This window comes from Streptopelia decaocto (genome assembly GCF_964273445.1).
Source record: "Streptopelia decaocto genome assembly, chromosome: 1".
Taxonomy (NCBI): Eukaryota; Metazoa; Chordata; class Aves; order Columbiformes; family Columbidae; genus Streptopelia; species Streptopelia decaocto.
Window position 1 is genome coordinate 3,490,343 of NC_138663.1, and position 25,764 is coordinate 3,516,106.

The 25,764-nt window shown below is 46.0% G+C and overlaps 1 protein-coding gene across 2 annotated transcripts in view; it reads left to right on the top strand.

The window, feature by feature from the left end:
• PLXNA4 (plexin A4) overlaps positions 1 to 25,764 on the top strand; it is a 493,956-nt gene that overhangs the window by 233,919 nt on the left and 234,273 nt on the right. For both annotated transcript variants that reach the window (XM_082068193.1, XM_082068191.1), the window contains exon 4: positions 11,721 to 11,852. In XM_082068193.1, coding sequence (XP_081924319.1) covers positions 11,721 to 11,852 — 132 coding nt within the window. The remainder of the gene's footprint in view (positions 1 to 11,720; positions 11,853 to 25,764) is intronic.

Genomic DNA, 25,764 nt, shown 5'->3' on the forward strand with positions numbered 1-25,764 from the left:
TCTGCCCCTGAGATTTCTCTGTTTTCAGTTATGGACTCACAGCCCATCACTCTCTGCCTCTCTCTGTAGTCATTTAGCAGCAGCACTTGACACAAGAACAGAAAATCTTACTTGACCAGCAATATAATCTCCGGGATAGGATTTTGGATGTTTTGTTTAAAGGAAGTAGCAAAAGTACCCAAATCCTCAGCAAAGCAGAAGCTTTGTTCCGCCTCTGATACACTGTAAAGGGAAATTGCAAATGCATCTGTATATCTCCAAAATTGAATGTGACAGGCTGTGATTGAGCTTGTTGCCCTTGCTGATGCCTGGAGTTGCACAGGGCAACCCACTACCCAAGATGTGTGTAAAGGCCTGTGTTCAGATCAGTATTGTCTGCTCCAAGGAGTAGGTCCTTCTGCAGAGATGCCTGTGCTGTCCACATGTGCCCCCACCCCAGACTCTGCTGGGTGTGAAAACGCATTTGGTACGTGCATGTGTTGATCTTTACATCACCCATGGCTCTTTGCTTGTGACCAGCCTGGAGAAGAGAAGCTCCAGGGAGACCTTATTGTGGCATTTCAGTACTTAAAAGGGGCCTGTAAGATGGGGACAGACATTTTAGCAGGGCCTGTTGTGACAGGACAAGGGGTGATGGTTTTAAACTAAAGGAGGGAGATTCAGGCTAGACATGGGTAAAAAATTTTTTACAGTGAGGGTGGTGAGAGCCTGTCCCAGGTTGTCCAGAGAGGTGGTGGATGAACCACCCCTGGAGACATCCCAGGCCATGCTGGACGGGGCTCTGAGCAACCTGAGCTGGTGAAGATGTCCCTGCTCATGACAAGAGGATTGGATTGGATGAGCTTTGAAGGTCCATTCCAACCCAAACTATTCCATGTTTCTCTGATTCTATGACCAAGACCCTGTGGCACGTTGTTGCATCCTCAGTCCAGGCTGATGGGCCGCAGTGGGCACAGTGTTTCCATATCTTGTGTGTGTCTCTTGTGCCTCCACACCCCTGTCTGTTTTGCCTGCTGGAATATTTCCCCCCATGCTGCTGTGTTGACATGTCCTCTGCTGCTCCTGCCCATCTGAGTCCTGCTGTGTGTTCTCCTGCCCATGTGTCCATGAGGGTGCCCAGATCTACACACGTGTTTGTGCCTCATTGCCAAAGGGCAGTTGGCTTCCTCTCAAGTGACACTGTGTCGTGAGGATCTGTGGGTGTCTCAAAACTCATCCCGTCTGGCCGCAGTCAAAGGGTCCTTTGTGGTGCTGCTCTGCACCCCCCACCATGGGGCTTCCAGCCCTCTGGGTCACTGCATTCCCAGCACGGTGGGATGAGCTCATCTCTGGGAGGAATCTGCTCCTATGAACAGACACTTATAAAGGACTTGTATTCACGATCCAGCCCATGTTGCAATCCATCTGGCCTCATACCATCCCATATTACTATGTGCCTCAGTTTCTGAGCAATTCCATGTAAGGATTTCTACTCCAGGCCAACTGTGTTGATATCTTTGTCTCTGGTCAGTCCTGTTCACACACACTCTGTGCTTCTGGGTATTTCTGAACCAAAAACATGCAGGGCTTTGAGCCTTTCTGGTAGTGCTACTTGTCTGAATTGTTTTTATCTACAGTTTGACCCCTGCTTAAGAGCTGACCAGAGTTAGGCAAGCATTTTGGGTTGTGCACTTCATGAACTGCCACCCATGCTTTTATATGTAAAAGTTTAATTTTCATACTGTTTTGGTATTTTTTTGACATTGTTGTTCCCTTAATCTCAGTCAGAACCCACTCAGACTGAAAGCATCTATTTAGAATCATAGAACGGTTTGGGTTGGAAATGACCTTAAAGAACATCTAGTTCCAACCCCCCCTGCCATGGGCAGAAACACCTTCCACTGGACCAAGTTGCTCAAAGCCCTGTCCAACCTGGCCTTGAACACTTGCAGGGATGAGGCATCCACAGCTTCTCTGAGCAGCCTGTTCCAGGGCCTCATCACCCTCATGGTGAAGAATTTATACCTTATATCTAATCTAAATCTACCCTCTTTCAGTTTAAAGTCATGACTTCTTCTCCTATCACTACATGCCCTTGTGAAAAGTTCCTCTCCAGCTTTATTTATATTCTCTTTATTTACATTCTCTTTATGAAGAACCAGGACTGGTGGCAGTTACACAGTAAACATTTAAAAACTTGCTGTCTCCTCCCCAAAATGTTGGTCATGTAAATGAAATTCCACCAGTTTGGGAGAAATGAAAATGCCTGGAGATCTGTACCCTTCCTGCCATGGCCAGTGGCTTTACACACACCTGAACTCCTGCACCCTGGAAAACTGGAACAACCCCGTCATGTATCAGAAGACTTACAGGGCTAATAGGTCCAGGGGATTCCCTTTCAGCTCATGCAACCGGGTGCTGTGAGGAATGGGAGATGACTTAATTGCTGTAGATTAATCATCAGTGTGCTGCAGGGAGACAGAAGCAGCATCCAAAAGTCCCATCGTAGTGCACATGAATTGAGTGGCACTAGGATGACCTTTGAGATTATCCACTGGAATCATAACTATGAGCATCCAGCAACTGAACCTCACTGTCAGCACTGAACTTTACCTCTGGGAATGTCAAACTGAGAACTCTTACTCTCCATACAGTACTGGGAGGTGCTCTGTAGAGCACCTGTGGTAGGATGTGTACCAGATAGAGAAACTTATGGAAGAAGAGACTGTGCTTCATTGCCAGCGGGATTGGAATGCTGTGGAGCTCAGGAAGCAGAGGCCGTACAGGCTTCTTTGGGCATGGAGCAGGGCTGTCCCATGTTCTTGCCCTCCCTTTGCTCGGGCAGAGGGGTCAAGGATGGCGGGTCTTTCCTTGTCATAGCTTCATTCTTCCAAAGCACCCACTCAGCTGGGCAATGCTTGTAAGACCCTGAAGCCAAAAGTTTGGATGTGGAGTGTTCAAATGGCCTCTTCATTTGACCAAACACATGCCTGATGCAGAAATTAGCTCTTAGAGATGCCACTGCTGTCAGCATGACATTTTCTCAGACACATCCACAGGCCAATGCTTTGAGTGCTCTGCTTTGATTTCCACTGATAGAGGGCAAAGAACAATTTTTCAGTCTCAAATGACTTTTATTTTAGGCTGCGGGATTAGGGTAAGTGGAGAATAAGTGTTTGTGGGCAGCCAGAGCACACGCACCCCAGATGTCTGGGACCAAGGTGGCCACTGTCAGTGGAGCCAGGGCAAGGCCCAGGAGCTGTGATGCCTCATGATGAGAAATGAGGAGAAATAGCAGATTTGAGGCTCTGGCTTTTGCACTGAGTAGCACAATCCAATCCTTGGGGAGGACTGGACAGCAAAGGCCTCAGCCTCGTGCCATAGGTGAGTGCCAGCAGCCTGTTAATAGATCGCCTGGCAGGGCTTGTTGCTGAACACTGATCACTTGGCAGGCCATTACCTTGAAAAATGAGCTCTGCCGAGCCTGCCTTGTGTTGTTATAAACTAATGATTTGCATTGATTAGCACGTGGCTCATGAGTGTCTAATTTATCAATCAGGGAGTGCCAGGGGAGCCTGTGTAAACCATGCTTTCAAAAATGATGTCATCTGTCAATTGGCTCATGAATGTGAAAGCTGCATATACCTGACATCCTCTCCCTGGTGAGGGAGAGAGAGGAGCTGATTGTCTCCTTCCCTTTCCCCCCATGGCCAGCTCTGTAGCTGTTTTAATTTGAGGTGAGCCCTGCAGTCCCGATACAACCCTAATGGCCACACTTGAAGCTGTAGTCATTATTTTTATGATACTGGGAGCAGTGGTCATAAACCCAGTGTGTTATGTGCTGTCCAAACCCAGAAAAAAAGGCTGTTTTTTTATTTATGTCTAATTCAGGTCATTAATCTGTTACAATGGGGACTATCTCTTGCTATGAATGTTGTTGAAGAACCACAGTGGTCGTGTACCATGGGTTATGAAAGAAAGGGGACATCTGTCAGCTAGGAATTTGTCTCCTGGTTTGTAAGACTCTCTGGCCCAAAGCAAAAGGTTCATTCGAGTGTATCACAGATCACTATCTGTTGTGAGACACTGACCCACCATGAAACCAGAGCACCTCGTAGCCATATCAAGTCATGCTGACCCGCATCTCTCCAGAAAAGGAAAACAGATGACCATCAACATCTTGCCCCATGTTTTTTCCTGGAACTACTGAACTAAGAGGAATCTTTTTTCTGCCCCAGTGAGCTGTGCTTGACCTGCAAGGAAGATCTCCCATTCAGCAGTCAGGCACGTCTCTGTTTGACCTAATTTTGCAGCCTGGCTGGATTACACGAGAGGTCAGTGGGTGACTCCTCTGCAAGGATTAGACCCCGTGCTCCTGCCCTGTTGAGCCACCCATGATTCCTGCCAGAGCCCAGCTGAGAGAGGATTACAGTGCAATGATGATAGGTATTAGCCAGCAATATTCTAGGAAGCTGTTTTCTTGAAAAGCCTATGTTTGCTGTTTGGAAAAAGGGCCCTGGGAACTGTGTGGATCGAGAAGTGGAGAAGAACCGTTCTCCTTGGTTGTTGCAGTTCTGCAGCAAATAAGTCTTCCTTGCTTGCTAATCATAAGATTTAAATCTCCTGGATAAAAGGAATGTAAACCAGGAACCTGAAGGGATTGCCTTCTGCATGGGGTATTTTTGTGTGTACAACTTTGGGTCTGTGGATATAATTGAATGGGTGATCACGCAGACACTGATGATCTTGGGACCGAGTTCTAGAGCTGAGCCTTACCAGGGTAAAAGCTGGGAGACACCTGCAAGTTTAGGATGTGGGTCTCCCTTGGAAGCAAAAAGCTGCAGTTGACTGTCCTCTCCGTATCAGATAGTATCACCTCTGGTGACAGTGGCTGTCAGCACGACACGTTGGGGTCTGGGTAGTATTGAAAGCATGAGTGGTGAGAAGACTAAACACATGTTTTTCCAGGATCTTGCTCTCCATATGGCTGAAGGTGCTCTGAGATCTGTATTTGGATGGGCTGGCATCGCCCCTGCAAGCAGCACTTTAAAACATCTGTACAAGAGACGAGGGAGGGCGGCTGACTATTAGGCACAAGAAAGAAATACCTCACCCCTCGCTTTTTCAATTAGTGTTTCTAAAAGCCTTTTGCATTGGTAGATAGACGTGGCTATTGAAATTCCATGTTTTATTAGAAATTGATCTCCTGTTAATAGGCTTTAGGTAAATTAGAATGGATAATTCGACTGGAAAACACATGCCGAAATGGAGGGAAATAGGAGGAGCATGGAGTGTCACCAGCCCCTTCCCTGTCTTTGCCGAGATCAATAGATCTACATCATGTAACACAAATCAATGGAAAAGCAGAAACAGATGATCATCCTAACAGCCTGACATTAGATCATGTCTGTCTACTGTGTCTTTGCCCCCTCACCATGCTGGGAACAGCAGCCAGCAGTCTCAGCATCCGCTGGGGAACATTAGGTTCATAAACCAGGGAGGAACTGATATTGGAAAAGCAATGAAGTATTAGAGGCCCCTGTACAGTCATAAGGCTGTGGTTGGGCACTGCTCAGAGCAGCCTGGATTGATGTGCTGGGCTCCAGGGCTGCTTGGATCTCCCAGAAATGAAGTTTACAGATCCTTAATCCAATAGTGAGAAATAATGATGGTGATTTCAGTGAGAAACCCTGGGAGAAGGAGAGGAAAGGAGTACTGCGTCCAGCTCTGGAGCCTTCAATACAGGACGGACATGGACCTATTGGAGAGGGACCAGAGGAGCCACAGAAATGACCCGAGGCTGGAACAGCTCTGCTATGAGGACAGGCTGAGAGAGTTGGGGTGCTCAGCTGCAGAAGAGAAGCTCGGGGAGACCTTAATGTGGCCTTTCCAGACTTAAAAAGGTCTGATAAGAAAGATGGAGACAGACCTCTCAGCAGGACCTGTTGCAATAAGATATGGGGTGATGGTTTTAAACTAAAAGAGCAGAGATTCAGGCCAGACATGGAGAGGAAATTTTTTACAGTGAGGGTGGTGAGAGCCTGGCCCAGGTTGGCCAGAGAGGTGGTGGATGAACCATCCCTGGAGACATCCCAGGCCAGGCTGGACGGGGCTCTGAGCAACCTGAGCTGGTGAAGATGTCCCTGCTCATGGCAGGGGTGGCACTGGATGAGCTTTGAAGGTCCCTTCAACCCAAACTATCCTGTGACAAAGAAGGAATTCCTCAAGATATGGGGAGGACCGAGATTGTCCTACCAGCTGGGGCTTTCCCTGCCCAAAAGATTTCTTCTCCTTTCAGAGACAGTGCCACAGCCATGTTCCCTCCTTTGCACCCAGGAGGAGGCAGCAAGGATAAATTCTGAGGTCTGCGAGTCTTTGCCTTTGAAATCCACCCTTGCAATCTTCCTGGCAGCCACTTAATTGCCTCCCTTGGGAACTGGGGCAATTTCATGGCCAAAATAAACCACCAGCATGCCTTGAGCAGGAGCTGCTGGGTCAGTGGCTGGAAGCATTGGGGCTTGCAATGATGAATTCCCTTTACCTTCATCAGCCCAGGGGCTGCTGATGCTGCACAAAAGAGAAAGATGGGGAGGGATGGGTTGGCTGAGTGAGCCATGGTTCACCAGTTCCTATTCCACTTAGTTATTCATTTAATTATTTGTAATGACTATCATCCCAACCAGCGTCTGCTCCTGCTGTCTGTCTGACCAACCATTGTGATCCTGCTCCTGATCACGCTCAGGAGCCCTGGATGGGTTTCAAGTGCTTTATACAAAGGAGTTAATGGAGAGGGTCTCATTTTGACACTGGTGGGCCAGGAGTGATGCTCTGGGCAGGAGGTGATGGGTTTAGAGTAGGAAACAGCTGAGCTTAGTTGGCATAGTGGAAATGATACACTCTTGCTGCCAGTGAGCAGCTCAAGCTGTGGGGAGAATAAAATAGAGGTGAGGTGGTAACAGGAGTCCTCATTCAGGAATGTGTTTCTGAAGTGAATCTGAAGACAATTTTGAAGATAATAAGCTGTCTGTCCTTAATTTGCTGTGATTCACATAGCAGAGGAGTTTTAAAGTATATGAACTGGGTTTTTCTTGGATAAACCAAAACTGGATGATGTTAATACACTCCAAACACTGATTTGGTCTACAGGGTCAGGCTATATAGGGTCTGAAGCAAACCTCCTGCAGCACATCAAAAATGCATACTGGATTTTAGCAGAAACAGTGTCCCTTTACAGATAACTCTTGTTACACTGTGCTATTTGCTGAGGTAGACATACAGTTTGGGAGAGGGTTTCCCAGCTCTGCTGCTGGGTTTATCTTCCAACAATGGCACTAAGTGCTTGTTAACACCAATTCCTTCTTTGTCCTCCATTCCCACTGCTTTTTCTTTGACCCTTTTGAGTTTAAACCCAAGATTTGGAGGGGTTTCTTGTGTATCTTGCTTGGATAACTGTACAATCCCAAACTCTAAAACTCATCTCCCTCTTAGAAGTGTGATTGAGGCATCTACCACCAGCTTGCCTGGGAGACTGTGCTCAAGCATCAGCCTCCTGTGGACCCCACAGCATCTGGGGAGACCAGATAATGCAGAAAAGCACCAGTTGAGAGATGGAAGGTATCTTTTACCTTCTTTCATCTACCAGACCCATGGGCTGCTTGCCAGGATGCCTGTAGGGCTAGCCATGGCCAGAGTGAGAGCTCAGGGAAGGCCAGAGCCTGTGTCTTTAAAGATTAATAGTGTTGTTTGCTCATTAAGGAGATCATTTTGAAGCCAGCGCTAGCCAGAACATTCGAGTGCAAGCATCTGTTTGCTACTGGGAGAGAGTATTTATTGTCTGATACTTCAATGGATGTAAATAAACAGCCAGACCTAGATAATGTTCAGACAAACAAACAGCTGCCAGAATAGGTCCCCTGGTAGTTGACCTTCGGGAAGCATCATGCTGATGTTTTAATAGCAGCCGGCTTTGCAGAACGAAGCCCAGTGAGTGCAGCCTTCCAGGAAACAGGATTAATGTTGAGCCTGAGAACACTGGTCCCTGGGAGCTCTGCACATGTGTGTAGGGTTAAAGGAGGGCAGGGGAACTTGGGGTGATGAGCGGATCATCTCGTGGTCCAAGGAGCATGTTTCTGTCCAGGACAGATGTGTATGCAGCTGGAGCAGGTATTGCTGTGGTGGAGGTGATGAGTGTGTTTGTGATGAGTGAGTTTGCACACCTCTTTTTGTGGTGGACTGAGAATTTTGAGATGTGTTTATGGTCCTGGAACCCTCTCCATCACTTCTTGCTCTCCTCCTTCTTGCCTTGCAGAGGTGCCCATGGTTCACAGGCAGTTTCAAGGAGAAATCCCCACCGGACTGTCTGTCAGGCTCTAATCCCACAGCTTAATAGGAACGTCTTGAATATAAGAATATCCATACTTCAGTCAGAAGAAATCCAGCCCAGCACTCAGCTCCACCTGGGGCTTGTGGCTAATGCTGACAAAGAAGAGCAGGAACAGAGCAAACTGCTGGTGTGTGCTTCAAATGCCCTGAAACTGGCAGCTTGGGCAGCTTTCCGAGCAGAGATTGTGCCTGTGTCCCTGACTTTAGTGACGTTCGCTTGCAGGTTTTGATGAGAATCATCTCATTTTCCCTTCACAGGCTCTTATTTTGATTTTTTTTTTTTTGCTAGCCAAATTGTCCTGGTTCTAGTGGGTGTCTGGGAGCCAGGAATAAATCTCTCTCCAAGAGAAATTGCCGCCGTGTTATTTGATGCTCAGGACTGAAAAGAATGTGCAGGAAAGGTGGAGATCCTCTGGGCTCTGTGCCTGGGCTCGAACATAAGAAAACCAGAGTTTAAGACAGGTAAAGGGATGGTTTAAGTTACGGGCCAGACTTCTGGCTGCAAACTACAATAATCACCTCTTTGCTGGCGCAGGGTTTGCATGGTCTGTGCAGCATGGGTTAATGTCTGCCAGACTTTCTGGCCTTCTGATTTTTCTTTTTCTTTAGCTACTAGCTTTAACTAGAGAGATTTCTGCACTTATTGTTGGTTTTGGGCTGGGTGTGCGTGACTGCACATGTGTGTGTTTGCACACGTACACTGGAATGAGCCCTATTCCTCCCTCTCTCCCCCTCTGCAAAATAATGACTTTGCAGGCAATTAGGCTAGCAATGTCTGTTAAATCGCTTCCGAGTATCTCTGTTTTTCTAGGGTGAAACCTCTGCAATCTTTTACCTGCACTGAATGCACAGGGGAGATCCCTCGAGGCTGTGTCTATGTGGTTTGTTAACTCCAGCCAGCTATTTCTTCAGCCGGCCTCTTCCATCTTTGAGCTCTTTCTCCCCTAATGGGGCCTGGCAAAGGCTGAGGATGGTGACTGAGCCCTAGGGTGATAATTGGCTGCTTACTTATCTGGTGGCCTGCAGATCTGACCCTGATGATGCTGAAAAATCAAGGTCAAAGCAGTAAAGACATAAGGTTTGTTTAGCATAGTGATCAGCAGAGGGAGAGGAAAGGCTGAACGAGTTGGGGTTGTTGACCCTGGAGAAGAGAAGGCTCTGGAGAGACATTATTGTGGCCTTTCCATACTTAAAAGGGACCTATAAGAAAGAGGGGGACAGACTTTTTAGCAGTGTCTGTTGCAACAGGACAAGGGGTGATGGTTTTAAACTAAAGGAGAGAAGATTCAGGCTGGACGTGAGGAGAAAACTTTTTATGCTGAGGGTGGTGAAACACTGGTCCAGGTTGGCCAGAGAGGTGGTGGATGCCCCATCCCTGCAGACATCCCAGGCCAGGCTGGACGGGGCTCTGAGCAACATGAGCTGGTGAAGATGTCCCTGCCCATGGCAGGGGTTGGACTGAATGAGCTTTGAAGTTTCTTGCCAACCTTAACTCTTCTATAATTCTATGATTTCTCAACGTGAAGCACTTTCTGTTTCCTCCCTTTCTCCTGACTCTCATGGGTGAATCATATCAGTGTCCACTTTCAAGAAGAGGGACTTGGAGGAGCTGAATTCATCCATTATGGGTCATGGACATGAGCGACCCCTTTCCTCGCAGGTGGTCAGGGCCAGCGGGAAGCACAGATGGAGCTGGGCTTCAGGCTCTGACCTCTTTGTGTGTCGACACTGTGGAGTATGCTGCTGTCACCACCAGATCCATCCAAACGACAAAATAACTGCCAATCCTCTGGTGTCCTTTGGCTGGCCCCACAGCCAATACCTGCTTATACACACACTTCTGCATAGGTTGAGCATCCTGAGGGGTAGCACATAGGATCTGAGCATCCCTGAGTACCCTCTACAACCTTTGCTGTCACAGATAGCTCCTCTAACTCCTCTCTGCCTCATTTCTCCTATCCATCTATAGAGAATAAAGTTTCGTCTTTGTTATACAACAGGTAGGGAGATGGAGGAAGGACAAAGATAAGAATCTGTATATCACTGCTACCCTTTGCTCAGACCGACTTTCCAGACCTTTTGTCATTCCCTCTCTCTCTTTTTCTTTGCCTTTCTAACATATGATTCAGGCTCATTTTCTTGGCTTGGAAGGTTGATACAGAGGGAATAAGCTCATGGACTGTGCCAGGGAACAGTGGGAATGGGTCTTGATACTCTAAGTTCTCAATGGTTTGTTATTTCTTTTGGGTGGGAAGAGTGTCTTTTGCTCAGCTATCAAACTGCACAAGTGCAAACCAGGGGCTGGAAGACTTTGGTCTGCCTGTGGTTGGGAAGGTATGGAGATCATGATGTAGAGCATGAAGCAGACCTACTACAACTTTGTGTCTTATAGGGAAGGATACTGTAATATTTGTGTTGCTGCAGGATAGAAGATTTTCTGAAAGCGAAAGGCAACACATTGAAAACATAGCAAAGTAGATAGGCAATGTGGATGCATCTCTGAAATATGTGGCATTTAGGTTTGCTGAAGTACAGAGTCTCACAAGATCCAGAAGGGCCCCGACATTCTTGTGGAGAGATAGATTATCCTGAATGGTGATTATACTATTGAAAATTATTACAAGACTTTTTTTGAAATGGATCTCTAGAAATCTGGTTTAGATTGGGTAAAGAAAACTCTCATGCTTTGTGCAATTTCTTCTGTATCACAGAGTCACCATCAGGGATAGACTGGGACTGTACATCTGGCTCCTTCTCATAATTCCCGTTATTGATGTTCCCGAGTGACACCCTGTTATGAGATGTGGCTGGAATCATAAGGTGCCATATTTGTGCAGGACTGATTTCAAGATCTGATATATGTAATCAACAAGAGAAATAGTCTGTGTTGTATTGTACACTCCACAATAATATATTGCCCCATGGAATATTAGCAATAAGAACAATAATACTGTCTGACTAGCACTGGAGTGAGTCAGCCCTCAGCCCTGCCGTCTCTAGAATGGTTTTTTTTATATCTTTTGCTCATCATCACCACAAATTCTGCCCTTTGTGCCATCATTTTCATCTGAGTAGATTTGTCCAGGCAATGACAGTAGCACAGTGATAGTGCCAGATAAAAGCGAGCAGGCTCTGTATTGTTCTTCTACAGTGCTCCTGGGTTGATGGGACCAGCAGAGCAGTTAAACCTGCTTTATCCTTTAAGTGAGAACTCAGGGAAAATGTTCACTTTGTGATGACAGTGGTTGTTGTCCAAAAGACCTGGACCACAGTGCTCTTCCCCAATGATTATTCTACAGTCTCCATGGGAGGAGAAAAAATACTCATGTTCTCTCCCTGCTTTTGTTTTTGTTCTGCAGATCCGTGTGGACGGCACCACCAAGAACACACTGGAGTATGAGATCGTGCAGGTGGTGGATACTGGCCCCATATTACGGGATATGGCCTTCTCAGTGGACCATGAACATCTCTACATCATGTCTGAGAAGCAGGTAAGAAACTCCATCAGTCCATGGTGCTCTGAAAGCTTTTAGCTTGATCACAGTGCGGGCGTCAGAATTGCACGTGAAGTTCTGACAGTGAACACAGTTACTACCAAGATGTGCTCCATTGTTGATCTCGTGATTTTTCATGCTTAGAAAACATTACATTTATATATTGATGCAATTTGTGAGGGGCCAGGGGCAAAGAAATAAGGGGGTAGAAACCACCCCCAGCATTGCTTTATGCAATAAACTTCACTCTGGCTACATGGCAAGGAGTTGCTACTGCATCTGCAGGATATCACATGGCTCTCCACCTCCATTCAGACTGTGGCTACATCTGCTACAGATACAGATAAACATAGTGCTGAATCATTCGACTCCAACTGGAGTATTTGGAGAAGCTGGAACCTCTTTGAGACACTGGGAACGAGAGCGTAGGACGCTGTCTGACAGGGTGTGGGTCAAGTTTAGCATGATGTTCCTGTTGTGCCATTAGTATTATTATTGAAAATACAAATACATTCCAGGGAAGGACAAATCTGAGTGTTCAAGCTGGAAGTCCAGCTGATTTCAGCAGAGCTCTTGGCCTTAGGAATTTGCTGCTTGGGCTGGGAGGAGGAAATAATTTTGCATGAAGGAATTCATTGTACATAATTAATCTTGTAGACGTGCAGGGACTTGAAATACCATAACTGGTTGATTCATGAGTGCTTGTGAGGAGCTTTAAATCCCCAAACGAAAGGGAGCAATGAGAGATTTTGGTAGGGTGATGGCAGGTGCCCTACAGTGAAACCTCAGTGAAGGCCACCGGCCCAAGTGTAATATTTTCACCCATACATTAGTGTTCAATGATTCATTGAGCAACTATTACCCACCTGGCCTTGGATCACATAAGTGGCACCAAACATAAAACACGCACTTGATATGCTTTTTATTGCCTCCTTGAATTTATTGGAGGATGCCTACATGTTCCAGTAGCACTTTCAAAGCAGTGTGATCTTCTCCCAGTATCGCCCAGTTCCCTAACACCAAGATCCCCCTCCAAACGTTGTGTGTTGTGCTCTGACCCTCTGACAGCACAGTCAGCATTCTCCAGGATGGAGATTGACCACAGTATCCCCTCTTCTCACCCACCCTCGTGGCAGTTTTCCTACCCATTAATTCCTGCCTTAAAAAAACCCCCCACAATAATCAATAATTGTTCCCAATTCACTTGCCATGATTTTATAGACCCTCCACATATCCTCTTCAGGTGGCTCTTTTCTAGGCTGTGGTTAACATCGAAATTATTAGCCTTTTTACCTAAGCTAGCAGAAGTTTTCTCCTGGCCCATAGTGCAGGGGATGCATGTGGTTTTTGGAGGGAGGTGTTTAGCAGGGTTGTTGTGGTCCAGGAGCTCGGATCTGTCAGGCTGAATATCCTTCTCTCTATGCAAAGCCAGTGGGTTATAGTTTCCAATCTACGACTGCCATTTCTTCTGCTTGAATAATTTTATTTTAAATGTTTTTTGTCTCTGTGATGTCTCTGACCCTCACCCTGAGCTATGGATATGTATACTTCAAATTTGGAGTGGGGAACAGTTCTGTACATTCATCTTTATTAAAAAAAACTGTGAGAGGTTGATAACTCAGAAGAAAATATGTGATGACAGAGCTGGGATTAATTTCTCATCTGCTCCATGCTGGGCAAGGATGGGATGTCACCGTTTGGGATAGGGTGGGAAGTAAAGGCAGGTGGTGCTTGTGATCTCCTGCAAGACTTTGGTCAAGACACTGTTCCTCTTTCACATCCTTTACTCTGCTGGTCTTTTCTTCTTTCTTTGAGCAGAATGGGGCTCCACGGATGGTCAAAGCCCTTGAGCATGATGATACACTAATAATCAATCCATGATTTCAGATTTTCCCAGAGTGTTCTTTTTGCACAGAACCATTTGGCAAGAGGCCACCTCAGGTACCATTACTGGTTCTGTGGAGCCATTCAAATTTACAGAGGCAAGATGTTTAGGTCTATTGAGCTGGTTGGTCTTGTTACACCTGGGAGTTGTCTTCATTCTCTCTAGGAGAGATCAATTGGACAACGCTGTGCATTCACTCACTTCCTTAAAAAACTGAAATATGGAACAAGAGGAGCAATTTGTTTTTCTTCCAGAAACTTCCAAGAACATATTCTTGCTGCTATGTTGACTACCTGATGATTACAACATGAACAGACTCACTTTTTGGTTGGCTACACCAAAACACAAGCTTAGGCAGGTGTTTTTTAGGGCCACAAGTTGTTGATGAAGCTCTGTGGAGAATCCAGGAGCCTTGAGTCCCCTGTCATTTATTCAATCATCCCTTCCCACCCACCTTTGAAGCCCAAGAATATCTGTATGAGAGAGGTTAGCAAAAAGGCCATGGACTGTTATTATTTAAAATCTGATCCAATTTCATGAAACACTCAACACTACACAAGCCTTTGCCCGTCTCTGATTTTATCTGCAATGTAGCAAGCAATGTGAATGACAGCACTGCTGTCACGGCAATACAGTCACTATCTGTGTGCTCATGATATAACACACTTCAAATGCTCGAATGAATTAACATTTATAGGGCCTCAGTGGCTGAGGGTGGGTGCAAGGGTTTGCCTTTGCTGGAGGCAGGACAATGAATGTCATGGAGGAGTGCAGGCTGACCCTGGGGAGGATAAATCTCATCCGCTGTATAAGTCATGTACAGTTCTTTTCACAAATGGATGAAGCTCTGACTTATTAGAGGTTTTTGCTGCCCATGGAAATCCCTTGGTATTGTGAGGTCTGTGGAGATGAGGGACGGGAGGGTGATGGCTCGACCTGACCTTTCCAAAGGCAGGCAGGCACCAGGACTGGGCCTGTCCCTGGGGAAGGAGGAGGTTTCTCCTCCTTCTGTCTCCTGGGCTCAACCCTGGCTGAACCCTGGAGATAAGAGTGGTTTTGTTGGGTGTGTAGCTGCTCCATTAAAAGCAATTTTCCCAGGCTCAGCTCCATCATTCACCAGACCTCAACAGGAATGGAAGCCCCAATGATAAAGCCAATTTCTCCACCTTCTCCCAGTCCTATCATGGCTCTGGCAGTCCCAGCAAGTATTGCTTCTGCCATGCACCAAACTATTCTGCAATGACGGTAGGACTCAGCTCAGTGAGGCATCCTTTAACTTGAAACACCTTCAAAGAGCAGTCACCATAAACCTGGCTACAAGAAGAGGCTTTCTTGTGCTACCAAAAAAATATGTCCCCTGACCTTTTTAAGATCAGCATCAGCATGGGAGCCCTTTCTTCAGTGTGCTGGGGAGTCCTTGGGTTACACATAGAATCACAGAATCATTTTGGTTGGAAGAGACCCTCAAGGTCATCAAGTCCAACTGTTAACCCAACCATGCAACTAACCCATGTCTCTAAGAACCTCATCTACATGTCTCTTCAACTCCTCCAGGGACGGTGACTCCACCACTTCCCTGGGCAGCCTGTTCCCATGCCTGACAACCCCTTCCATGAAAGGAGGCTTTTCATCTGGAGCTGAACTCTCTGGGCTCCAAGGGGAGCTGGGAATCCAGCCTAGCCCTGTGATCTATGGTCAAAACATGTCCTCCCTTGCAGCTCCTGTGAATGTTGAGAGGTGACAAGTGGCACTTGTTGACACTATCAGACTTGCCATGCTCTCAGGAGCAGGATACAACAGCTTTGCACCATCAGAGGGAATCCATTGTATACAAATACATATTTTATAGGGAGGTCAATCGAATGAGGGGAGGAGAAAGATTTGTCACCAAACCCCAAAGACACATTATACAAAGATCCCATTATTTCACAGGGGTGTGGGCATACGCGTGTTTCAAGTGAGAACATGTCCCTGTCAGCAGAGTGGGGAAGGATCGGTGCATGCACGGGATTGATCATTAGCACAAGTGTGATGGGAGTGGCTGAGGGACCTGGGGGGTTCAGCTGGAGAACAGGAGCTGAGGGGAGACCTTCTGATCTCTGAACTGCCTGAAAGGAGCTTGGAGCCAGGGGGGGTCTGGCTCTGCTCCCAAGGAACGAACGACAGAACAAGAAGAAACAGCCTCAAGTTGCACCAGAGGAGGTTCAGATTGGATATTAGGAAAAATTTCTTCCTGGAAAGGGCTGTTGGGCACTGGAACAGGCTGCCCAGGGCAGTGGTGGAGTCACCATCCCTGGAGGGGTTGAGAAGACACGTAGATGAGGTTCTTAGGGACATGGTTTAGTGACAGTGTTGGGTTAATGGTTGGACTGGATGATCTTGAGGGTCTTTTCTAACAAAAATGATTCTATGATCCTATGATTTATCAGGAGATCTGCCTTTTAGCTCCAGCGTTCACAAAAGCTCCAGCTGAGTTATAAGCCTGATGGTGTTTCCCAGTGAACAGGGGTCTGTCTTGTGCAGCAGAGCCAGGGAGGTGGCTGCTCCGAGGTGTCATCTCCTCGCTTATCTGTCTGAATAGCACTTGTGCCTGTATTGAAATGTTCCCTGTGGGTCACAGGATATGGATACGTTGAAGGTTGTCTCTGTTTCATTTTCTTTCTCTGTTTCTGGTGCGCAGATGCTGGAGAGCCCTCTGTCTCCCACGCTGATCTAAGGGGATGAGGAGCAGATGGGAAATGCTGCTGGAGGGTCAGGAGAAGGATGCAGTGTCTCTGCATCTCCTTGCTTCTCATGACACATGCACATGCCTTCTCACATCCCTCTTCCTCTTCTAATCCTCTCTGTGACTCTTTCTTCTCCCAAACGAGAAGCCTGAACCTACAAGCTCCCTGGAGCTCTCTGCAAGGGTTGAAATGCTTCTTTCAACATTTCCTCACCATCCCTGCTTCTCTCTCTGATCCTATTCCTCTTTGTGGACCTTTTCTCTCATTCACAGCCTGCACTTGCTTTTCTATAACTTCACTCCTGGCATCCCCGTTCCTTTGCTTTCTTCTCTTCCAGTTGCTGTTTGACCATGCCTCCTTACCTCCTTGATACTTAAGTGTTGACACGCACATACAGCCCAACTCTATGTGTCACGAGGTGGAGGATGCTAATTTTCCTGTTGTGGCTTTGGACTAGTATTTGGAAGGCCACCTCCATCACCCCCTAAATATCTCTGCTTCAGCACATTGGCCTCCTCGGTCTCTCCCAGTGCTAAGTGTGTTTTGCAAAGCTGATGCAGCACCTGGAAGCAACTCCAAGATGTGAAAATCTCAGCCTTTCCCTTTGATGTAGAGGGATCAAAAGAAAGCGCTAGAGAAAATGAACTTAAAGGCTCAAAAACCAGCAGCAGACAAAGAGCAAGAGGCCCCAACTTCATATTATTAAAACCCCAAGGCTTTGAGCTGCCTCATACTTTTGGTGTACTAATGGCTGGGGAAGTCACTATTCTGCAGTTTATTAGTAACCCTGTGTTTGACTCGGAGAAAATTTGCTGTCCCTCTTTGTGTAGGCTGGGTTTTTTTGGTGCAGGTGAGTCAGCTTCATGCTCCAGTGGAAAGTTGTGCTTCTTCCTGGTAAACTATCAGAAAGTCATCCATGCTCTGAGAATAAATCACAGCTGTGCAGTGTGATCATTCCCTAAAACCATTACAGTATGTCGAAGGTGAGACTGGTAGGGTCATGCGTAGCAGAAGCAGATGGGTATTTTGCGGGGTCTTTTAAACTTTGCCAATGAAATATCAAATAAATATGTACTTCAACTAAAGCGTGGCAGAAACCGCATTTGGTTAAAATTAAGTAACAGTATCACAAATCATGTTGACAGGGTCTTTTTGGCCTTTCTGTGTCTGTTTCTCATTAAAATGGGGAAGGCTTATACCTATTTGTCTCCCAAGATTTATTCTTCTTCCCTTTGCCGCTGAGTCACTATCTGCAATGGAATTATTGTGTGGAAGTTAGCTGCAAAAGAAAAGGTGGCGACTGGCTAGTTTACTTCTGATTTCATGACCACTGATTAAAATCTTATCTGCTGCTTATGTTATCATATCAATTAGTTAAAGCAATCATTAATAACTTTTCCTAATTATAGCTTAATTTCTTCAAATATGGTCTTTGTACAAGATTTCAATTAGCATTAAATCCTATGTTTGGAGCGGCTATTTCCAGGGGATTGTCAGTTTGAGGTTGTCCCCAGAAACACTGGCTCAAGATCACAAGTTTTAAAAATAACTTAAGAATTCTTCCTGTTAATTTGCATTTGTTTGTTTGTAAGCCACCAGGCTGCACGCAGATCATGCTTTTCATCATTGGTCCAGAAACAGAAAAGAATTGATCGAAAATGAAAAGCTGAGATTGGTTAATAAGTGTGACTTTTTGTCCTAGGGATTTAAAAGCAGTGGAGACACCAATAAACTAATTTTTGGCACTGTTATTGCAGATTTCTATAATTTGACTGTAGTGTTGTAGGCTTTTGGACAACTGACTGTCATCTTGTAGAAGGGGCTACTGTACATAGGGTGGAAGGTGACCACACAGTGCATATCCATGCCTTGGAGATGGTCAGGTCTTCTGCAGGGCTCCACTGTTAAACTTCTGAAAGCCAGGAAGGAAGGAACGGTGTTGACAGTAGAGTCTCTTCCTTGGACTAAGCTCCTCCTAGACCAGAATGACATTCTAGGTAAGATCTTAGAATCATAGAATAGTTTGGATTGGCAGGGACCTTCAAAGGTCATCTGATCCAACCCCCCTGCCATAAGCAGGAACATCTTCACCCACATCAGGTTGCTCAGAGTCCTGTCCAGCCTGGTCTTGAATGTTTCCAGGGATGGGGTACCTACCACCTCTCTGGACAACCTGTTCCAGTTCAGAACACCAGATTAGGGTCATCAGAACTTCTAAGGTGCCCAAGTCAAGAGCTGCAATGCACGCTCTGTTTGCAAAGATGTGTCATGTCAAGCTCTTTCTAAATCCTCAAAAGAAGAGCAAGCCAAACCACTTGTTTCATTGCCCAGCTGCCCTTCTCTTCAGCAATCCCACACAAACCAGGGAAGAACAGTTCCAAGAGTTCAGTCAATGTCTAGCAAGCAATGACTGTAATCCCAGTTGGCAGCAAAGGCAACTTTTGTTCTCTTCGACTCTTCTTTCCTGTCCCTAAAATACCACTCATCACCCTCAGCAATATCAGAGGCTGAACTCCACTCTCCCTTGCATTTGCTTTCACATAATTAAGGGACTGTTAAATAAGGTCAGATGCCTTCTGAGAAATGACTGCGTGGATGGAAAATCCTGCATGGATGCTCAGCTAAGGATGGAAAAGACACTGAGTGCCTGCGTTTCTCAGCCAAGAATGATAAAAACTATTTGGCCCACCGGCAAAACTGCAGCACATTGTGCTGCTGACTCCTTTGAAATAATTCTTCATCAGCAAAAGGCATATTATAGCAAAAAGTCATAGTCTGCCTTGATTTTAACTCATTTGCTTCTAGCACATGGTTATCCTCAGAGTAAGCAGTTATGGGATAATTAATGGAGTAGGGAGTCCTTTAACTTCCTCCTGGGTTGGTTGATTGTTCCAGCAAGGATGTAAATAACTCAGAACGTTGGGGTGGGTGAGCAGGTGAGGAACCAATTTGAGGTCTTGGAGATGTCCCAAATGATCTATTTATGGCAAGGGAAGAAATTCTGCTGGGAGCTGCCTCCATCTCATGAGATGCACGGGCATCTGGAATTTCATCTCCCACTATCCCTCAGCCTTCGGCTTCTCATGCTTGAATTAATCTCTTTTTTATGCTTTGGAAATGATTTTGTAAGCCAGTTTCATCCTGTATTCAAGTGCTCCACTTTGTCCCAAAACAAGTACTATGGTAAGTAATAAGTGCATTGGAAAGGAGAAAAGCCTTGTGGATGAAAGACAGTCGTGGATTTGGGAGACCTGGACTCATGCTCTGCCTTGCTCACAGAGTCCTTGTACACCTGTGGGCAAACCACTGTTGACTCCATGTGTCCTGAAAGTACAGAAGATTTTTTCCAAGATCGGGACATATTTTGGAGCTTTCTGCAACTCCCACTGCTGGCTGTTGAACACTGAGGTCTCATCCTGAAAGCTGAGGCTGGTGTGCATTCCCCAGTGAGATTTGGAAAGCTTTACAGGATCCCAGGGTTCAGAGGGGCCTCAGGACCTTCATTCCTATGCTCCCATGTGTGAAAGGTAATTATATCTGAATAACCATTGGTTTCCTAATTAATTCCTGTGAATCTGACCTTTGGTTTCTGATGGGGAGTCATCTCTCCTCACTTCTGCTATGTAACCATCAGGTGTCTAGTCTGAGCTCTTCTGCAGGTATTGGAGATGGACATCTGTCTTGAGACAATAACTATTCTTCTCTTTGTAACCATTCCGTAGATGACACTAAGTTATAGCTTCCTTGGTCCCACCTAGAGGAATGTAGGCAAGCCCAGGCTCTGTGGAGGGGCCTAGCTGGGAGCAATTTGATAGTCTTTCACTGGAGGGAAGGATTTAATGCAAAATGCAGGTCAATATTCATTTGCTTCATTCTTGGCCTTGCTTATCCATGCCAGAACCCCGTCTTGCAGAGAAATGACTTCTCTGCAAGCCCATTGCATTAATCACCGGGATCCAGCTGGGGGGGAGTGTATCAGTGCAACTGCTCAAGTACTTGGAACAGCAATATTTTGAATAAATACTTAGCCATGGACAGAGTCTAAACCCTGCTTGCTGGCAAGACATCATTCTGTAGAACTGCCCTCTGTGTCAGAGCAGTGCTGGTGACATTTTACAGCTGGGGAGCAGAGAGGGCTGAGTGACATGTCCTTGGTCATGACACATGCCTGTGACAGAGTATTGTGCCAGAGCTGAGTCTCTCGGTCATCCCTGGGCCACTCTTTGAGAGTGGCCCAGGGATAAATTCAAACAATTTAGCGTGTGATGCTTTTTCTCATTAAAAGACCCATGTTCAGTCACATTGGTGGAATATTTTGGCCTGAACTCTACACTTACGCCCTCTTCTATGTGTCCAATGTTTAGAAGTAGAATGAGAGCTTTCACACTGCCATCTGTGGATCTGCATGTGGATGTCAACATTCATCTCCTCACTTGCCAAAGAGTCATCCCCAGGCCATGATGCTTCCTCCACAGGCTGCTCAAAGAAGCAGCACGGGAGCTGGAGGATGCACAGAGGCTTTCAAAAGTGCTGTGTTCCTGTAGAAGACGGTTTAATTCATCTTTGGGTCTCCTTGCCTTAAGGTATTCATGTGGTGGACACAATCGTAGGGAGTTCCCTGTGTTGTCATTACCACTTAAAAGAATGAATGCTCTCTGCAATTGCTAACCTAAAGATATATAAATCCTTTCAGTTTTAGAACAGCCTGACAAATATAAGGGTGACTTGCAAAACACCTGATGAGAGAGACTGACCTTGCAGCTTTAGACATTTTGAAGCCCGCACAATTAGTTGAGTCTTCCTTTCACACATATATTGAGACTGTTGGATAAAGTGTCCTTTAGCTGTTGTTCATTATATGCTAAAAGGATTGTTTAATGCAATATGCAAACATGTAACCAAGTGGCTCTTTAGGACTACCCTGAGTAGTGATAAGATTTTGTATATAATGGCTGTTACTTTTCTTTCTGCTATGCTGGCTTCATTCCAGCATTCTGCCTTGCACAACTCTAATAAACAATATCTCATCTCTGTATGCTACAATTCGGCTTTTTTGCACACTGGGTGATAGAATTGTGGTTTTGGGACAACACCTGAAGCTGCGGCATGAGGAATGGGCTCAGGGTAATGGGTTCAAACCAGAACACAAGAGGTTCCACTTCAATTTGAGAAGAAACTTCATGGTGAGGGTGGCAGAGCCTGGCCCAGGCTGCCCAGGGGGGTTATGGGGTCTCCTTCTCTGCAGACATTCCAACCCGCCTGGACACTTTCCTGTGTAACCTCATCTGGGTGTTCCTGCTCTATGGGGGGATTGGACCAGATGAGCTTTTGAGGTCCCTTCCAATCCCTGACATTCTGTGATTCTGTGAACGAGATGGGTCATTCAGTCTAACCAGGTCTCCCTCCTCCTGTCCCCTGTGTTTTCTAGTGGAGACATTGGTCCTTCTAAGTCATGGGGTTCTGCTTCAGCAAAGCAATAACTACCCCCTGCCTTGTACAGAGGACAAAAAAGTGAGTAAGACTGGAAGAAAAAGTGAGCAATACCCCTAAATGCAAAAAGCATTTGTAGAGTCATTCCCCAGGTGAGAAGAATCAGGGATTATTGATCCTCAGGAGCGGGTGATGGGTGGAAGCTGTGCAGATGTGTCCCCTGGGGCACCAGGCTGCCCGGCACACGGCGTGTGGGTCATCTGGCACTATTGATTGCGGTGCTGTTCTTTTGCGGTGTGGCCTTTCTGAGTCAAACATAGACTGTTCAGCAGACCTACTGTGCTGTTTGGGGAAAAAGAGGTGGATCTGTGGAGTTAAATGCATGGCTCCTCTTGTTTTAAACAACAAAAAAAATCCACTCCTGTCTCTCTGAGCCCCGGCAGAGTGGTAGGTTGTGGTTTCAGCTGGGAATAGGTCAGAGTATTGAGGGCAGCTCGAGAAATTTAGCTGGAAATCTGAAAATCTGCATCCTCCCTTCCCCCAGCCCCTGACCCTGTAATAGACCCAGAAGAAGGGAAGAAGAAAGACGAAACCTAAGAAGCTGGTGATTACATGTGAAGCCTGGCAGCTCTGTAATCCTGGGCTCCATTAAACATCTGTCTCCTCCAATCTCCCTGACAGCCAGGTCTCCTCCTCACCGCTGCCTCGCACAGATCTTGCATTTGCATGTCACTTGAAAGCACCAGTTGTTAATCATCCCCCTGCTTTGGTATTCTGTTTCAGCCCAGTCTGGGTACCAGTGCTCTCAGGGAGGAGGGTTTAGGCAAGGCAGAAACCCTGGCTCAGAGGTACAGGCACGTCTTGGGTGCTTAAACCTCTTGGGTTTAAGCTTTTAAGTCTTAACATATACTCGAGTGCCTTCCCTGATCGGTGCCCGGTGGCTGTCAGGGACCGTTCTCTAATCATTGCATTTTAAATATGCTTCAAAAGTTGCTTCCATTGCAGGCTCATGTATCTTATTACATTATTTGAAGCAAGTATTTTCTCTCTTGGGGCATTTCCTTACACCATAAGTGCACAGAGTTATCTTTTTCTAATGCCTTTTCTATTTTTCATGTGATACCTCTGAACTCCTAAGCACGCGCCTTGGTAGTGGACATTAATAGGCATTTTGTTCTCACACTCAGGAAGAACATTTCTAAGTGCCCCAGAATTTGCTGTGTCTTCTGTGCTCTTGTCTTATTCTGTTAAATATCTCTTATCGCTTTTTATCACTTGATATAGTCATTATCATCATAGATGTGAGTAGTAGGAACAGGAAAATTAAATCCACTCCAGAACCTGCCCTTGAAAGGCAAACTGGCTTTTATGGTCATTTATATTAAAAATAACTTTAACGTCATACTGTGTTGTTAAAGAGTGTTCCAGATTTTTCGGGTCTTTTGTGTGTGTGTGTGTGTGTGTGTGTGTGTGTTAAATTTTCCAGTTTGTAGAAATTTTCCAGTTTGTGATTGGAGACAAGTGCACTCAAGTACCCTGCAAGTTGTTTTCTTTTTTAATCTCCTAACTGGATGAGGAAGTTATGAGAACCCCTGAGGCCTAATTTGGTTTGTCTCGCTTTATTTCTTTCCTTTACAAAAAAATTTTGAAGCAGCGAACAGAGCACTTGGTCAATACATTCTTGTATAGGGTGATTGGGAAGATCTGAGCGGACAGAAAAATCAATGCAGAAAGTTGTGTGGGTAGATCAGTGGGCGTTTGTCTGCCCATTCAGTGAGTGTCATACGTGGACAGGACGATTTCTCTGCCAAATGCTCCATGTGTCATTGCCTGAATAGAAGTCAGGTTAAAACTGGGGATTTTTGAAATAATCATAGAATGTCCTGAGCTGGAAGGGACCCACAAGGATCATTAAGTCCAACTCCTGAATAATGACTCTCAAACTCTTAGTTGTGCTGTGTTATCCCAATCCCAGCACTATTCACCTCTCATTCTTACTCCCTAGAAATCCTGTCTTTAATTGACCTGATGAATTCACTTGTTTTCCTCTAGTCCAGAACTCCTATGTAAAACCCTGTTCTTGTGTCCCTCCTCTGAGAGCTCGGATCCCTGGATGCCTTTGTGACATACTTATGAACTTGTAAAGCCCTTTGTATTTCTTGAGGATGAAAGATGTTGTTTGCACAAGATGCCTTCTCCCATGACATTATTGGGGAAGCTTCCTCTGGAAGGAAGCTTCCAAGCAGTTTTGGGGTTCATGTGTCAGTATTTTCTGCCCCAAAGAGCAAAGGTAACCTATGTGTTGCCTCTAAGCATCACATCAGGAACGTGTTTTGATGGAGTATCAACTCCAGGGTGATTCATGTAATTAATGTTGAACTCACAGAGCACTGGCACAAAGGAGAGAGACGGACATTTGCACTGACCTAGCCTTCATCATGACAAAGTATCTTTTTTTCCCCAGCAGCTGTGCTAATAAATGCAATAAACCATGGAAAACTCTCTGACACTGAGGCGAAATGCTGCAGTGTGAGCTGTGCCTGTAGATCTCAGCTCTCCTATGTTCCCAAAAGAGAGTGACTCCATCCAGACTGTGCAAGAACCCAAGTTGTTCCTGGACATTGTTTGGGAGGCTGCAATTTGGACAGACAAACCTATGCAAGACACCATGAAGAATTTGCCAGTGGGGACTCCCATAGCTCTGCAGTGCCTCTCCAGCTGTAGAATTATAGAATGGTTTGGATTGGAAGGAACCTTCAAAGCTCATCCAGTCCAACCCCTGGGACATCTTCACCAGCTCAGGTTGCTCAGAGCCCCATCCAGCTTGGCCTGGGGTGTCTCCAGGGATGGGGCATCCACCACCGCTATGGAGGATCCATGGAAGTTTGTTTTACTTCCTCACCACTGGTCATCCTGAAGATTTTACCCTTGGAAAGGAAGGCCTGTGTAGTGTTATCTTTGATAGAGAGTTTTCAGGGCCAGCAGTTAGAGGGATCCTCTTTTGGCTTCTTTATGATATAAACTCATCTGCCAGCCGTTGGATGGAGAAGAGATACGTAACTCCCTGATTGCTATTTTTGCATTGCCGATAATTGTTTCTGAAAACAGTGTTGACATTTAGGCAAGGCTCTTCTGGAAGCTGCTGCTGCAAACACTGCGCACTCTGAGCCTCCCTGTGTGCTCTGGATGGGCTGAAGTGTTTCACACTTTGCTACAGTGCAAATACTGGTGAGAGACAGGACGTCTTTCACCCACAGGATGCAGTGCTGAAATGAGACAAGAGAGATTTGAAAACCCTTCCACCTCCAAAACAGATGGGGACTTGTTTTTCTTTCCCTTCTGAAGGGAGCTGTGTGCTCTGTTTTGCAACAACAGCCCTCCCAGGATCTCCTTGGCTTACAACCTGCTTACAACCGCTGCATCGATTGCTAGTCAAGGAGGCGTTAAGAAGCAGGTAGCAAACCTCATGGCACATTTTTTAGCAACTTGTGGGATATGACCTATTGGTCCTTATCCCTGAACACCTTTGCCTGCATTGTGCCCTCAACTGACACCATTGAAACCAAAGAGCATTTGGCAACTGGGTCAAACCCAGAAACTAGTGCAAAGGAAATCTCTTCTTGCTCTCTTTTGTCTGCTAGATATGTCAAGGAAAATTATGTCCTTCCACACTAAGACACTCAAAAAGGTTTGTACGTTCACCCATCTGAGCTATAATCACCACCAAAGTAGCCTTTTGCTTCCCTGCTTCACATTTTTTTTCGTCTCTCTCTCTCCAAGAGCATTATCTATCCCCAAGACTTTCACCTCAGGCGATTAACTGGCAGGTTGGTCATTACAAACCACTTGGCAGTGACTGATTGTGGGG